Source organism: Sphaeroforma arctica (genome assembly GCF_001186125.1).
Source record: "Sphaeroforma arctica JP610 unplaced genomic scaffold supercont1.3110, whole genome shotgun sequence".
Taxonomy (NCBI): domain Eukaryota; class Ichthyosporea; order Ichthyophonida; genus Sphaeroforma; species Sphaeroforma arctica.
Window position 1 is genome coordinate 1,935 of NW_014037448.1, and position 2,127 is coordinate 4,061.

General features: G+C 44.0%; 2 protein-coding genes across 2 annotated transcripts in view; one reads left to right on the plus strand and one right to left on the minus strand.

Annotated features, from left to right (window-relative positions):
- Positions 1–541, plus strand: part of SARC_13290 (hypothetical protein) — a gene marked incomplete at both ends in the record, with an annotated part of 1,526 nt that extends 985 nt beyond the window's left edge. Inside the window, one exon of the mRNA XM_014292580.1 lies at positions 99–541. Within this exon, the coding sequence (XP_014148055.1) occupies positions 99–541 (443 nt within the window). The remainder of the gene's footprint in view (positions 1–98) is intronic.
- A 48-nt stretch (positions 542–589) lies between these two features.
- SARC_13291 (hypothetical protein) lies at positions 590–1,708 on the minus strand (the record flags this gene model as incomplete). The annotated part of the gene is made up of 2 exons (XM_014292581.1): positions 590–783; positions 1,630–1,708. 2 exons carry the CDS (start codon positions 1,706–1,708, stop codon positions 590–592), a joined length of 273 nt encoding a protein of 90 aa, XP_014148056.1.
- Positions 1,709–2,127: the final 419 nt, after the last annotated feature.

Consider the following 2,127-nt stretch of genomic DNA (forward strand, 5'->3'; position numbering starts at 1 on the left):
CTGACGATGAAGGAAAAGACCATCCCCACGGCCTCTCAATGTGAAGGAAAGACCAGCCCCACGGCATCTCAATGTGTAGGCATGACCAGCCTCTGCAGGTGAAGGAAAGAGCAGCCTCACGGCTTCTGAAGATGAAGGAAAGACCAGCCCCACGGCCTCTCAATGTGAAGGTATGACCAGCCTCACGGCCTCTGAAGGTGAAGGAAAGACCATCCCCACGGCCTCTCAATGTGAAGGCATGGCCAGCCTCATGGGCTCTGAAAGTGAAGGAAAGAGCAGCCTCATGGATTCTGAAGGTGAAGGAATGAGCAGCCCCACGGCCACTGAAGGTGAAGGAATGACCAGCCCCACGGCCACTGAAGGTGAAGGAATGACCAGCCCCACGGCCACTGAAGGTGAAGGAATGACCAGCTCCACGGCCGTCGCAGATGTACGTGACACCGCCTCATCACGATCGATGGCTACGGTTGAATATTGTGATGTGCCTCACATCAGCGGATTCTTATCTGTTGTCACGGTAGTTGTCAGTGACATCCGGTGACAAGTGTTGATTCTGCGCTATGCCACTGACTACGGGTGATCAGTCGGTCTACTTCATTGCACTCGTGCGTCCTGAGAGTTTCTTCTGACTACCCAACATCTTAGCGATGGCCTGTGCCTGCGCTTTGGCTTTCACGGCGTCGACCTCTCTATTAGTCGCACCTGTGACCACAAGGGATGAATCGATAGAAACCACACGTGGTGCAAAGAGAACAATGTTAAGACTATTATAAGTGGCGACAACTGTGAAGCATATGCCAGAGGACAAGAGAAGTGAGGTGACCTCAGCTGTGCACAGTAGACGTTTACGTAGAGTCTAGATATGCCGAGTGGTGGATGAGAAAGGATTTCTAGTCAATACAAAATGAGACTTTTCAGTAGACATTTCGTGCACGCAAAAGCTTCATAAGAGAGACTTTGCCAGCTGAACAAAAAAACATAGATAAATTAAGTGATTTAGTCACAAGGCGCTTACAATGAGTAAGACAACTGCGGAGAGAAATATACATCGTCATTGGCATCCAGTGTCCGTTTAAAATAGACCTACACACACACCCTACTTGATAGAATGCTGGAAAGTGCCCCACATGGAACAAACTGCTGCCTATATTGCATTTACATCAGGTTTAACTGCAACAGGTGTCTGATAGATTGATTGATTTGGTGTTTCACGTAGTGTAGCACATGGATGAGAGAAGACTACTTAGCCCCTTTACTAGCTAAAGTGGACATACATATGTTATACTCATTATAGTTTAATTATCTTTGTTCCTGTAAAGGTGTACGATCAGTCTACCATGCATCACACCACAATCGAATTTTGTAGGCAAATAAATAAAAACAAGCGAAAAAAAAACAAATCAACGGACAGATACGAAAATCTGATCACTCCCTGAAATATCCAACAACCATTTCTCACAATATCAACACAAAATACGCACACAAACAAGCATCAGTAAATAGACAGCGTAGCCAATCTCCCGTGCGAACTAATAGGCGCACAACAACTGTAACTATCCTAACGAATGTACACATCCACAACAACTGTAACTATCCCAACCAACGTACACATCCACAAGATATACATACCCGCTGTCGCCGTATAAGGCACCGAGGCAGCTGCAGCAGCCTCAGCCCGAGTTTTCTTAATGAGCTGCTCCGCATGCATCTTCTGTTTCTTATCTGTGGCAATAATGTGGAGCGATAGACAGTGAGGACTTATGGTGAATGACTGATAGGTGCGGCGGCAAAGGTTAGAAAACGATAATAATAATGCATCAATACGTCCAGAACCAGGCAGTGGGAATAGACAATGTAGCACAAATATCCAGCACACATGTCCAATACGTGCAGGGCTGATCTGCATACAGCATACACGAGCCTCTTGGATGTATACATTTCAATCAACGCAATGGTGTAAAGATGTCCTTGTCTATATATATATATGAATATATATTAATAAACCCTTGTCTATATATATATATGAATATATATTAATAAACCCTTGTCTATATATATATATATATACATATACATACATACAAACATACATACACACATACATACATATATATAATATAATTATAA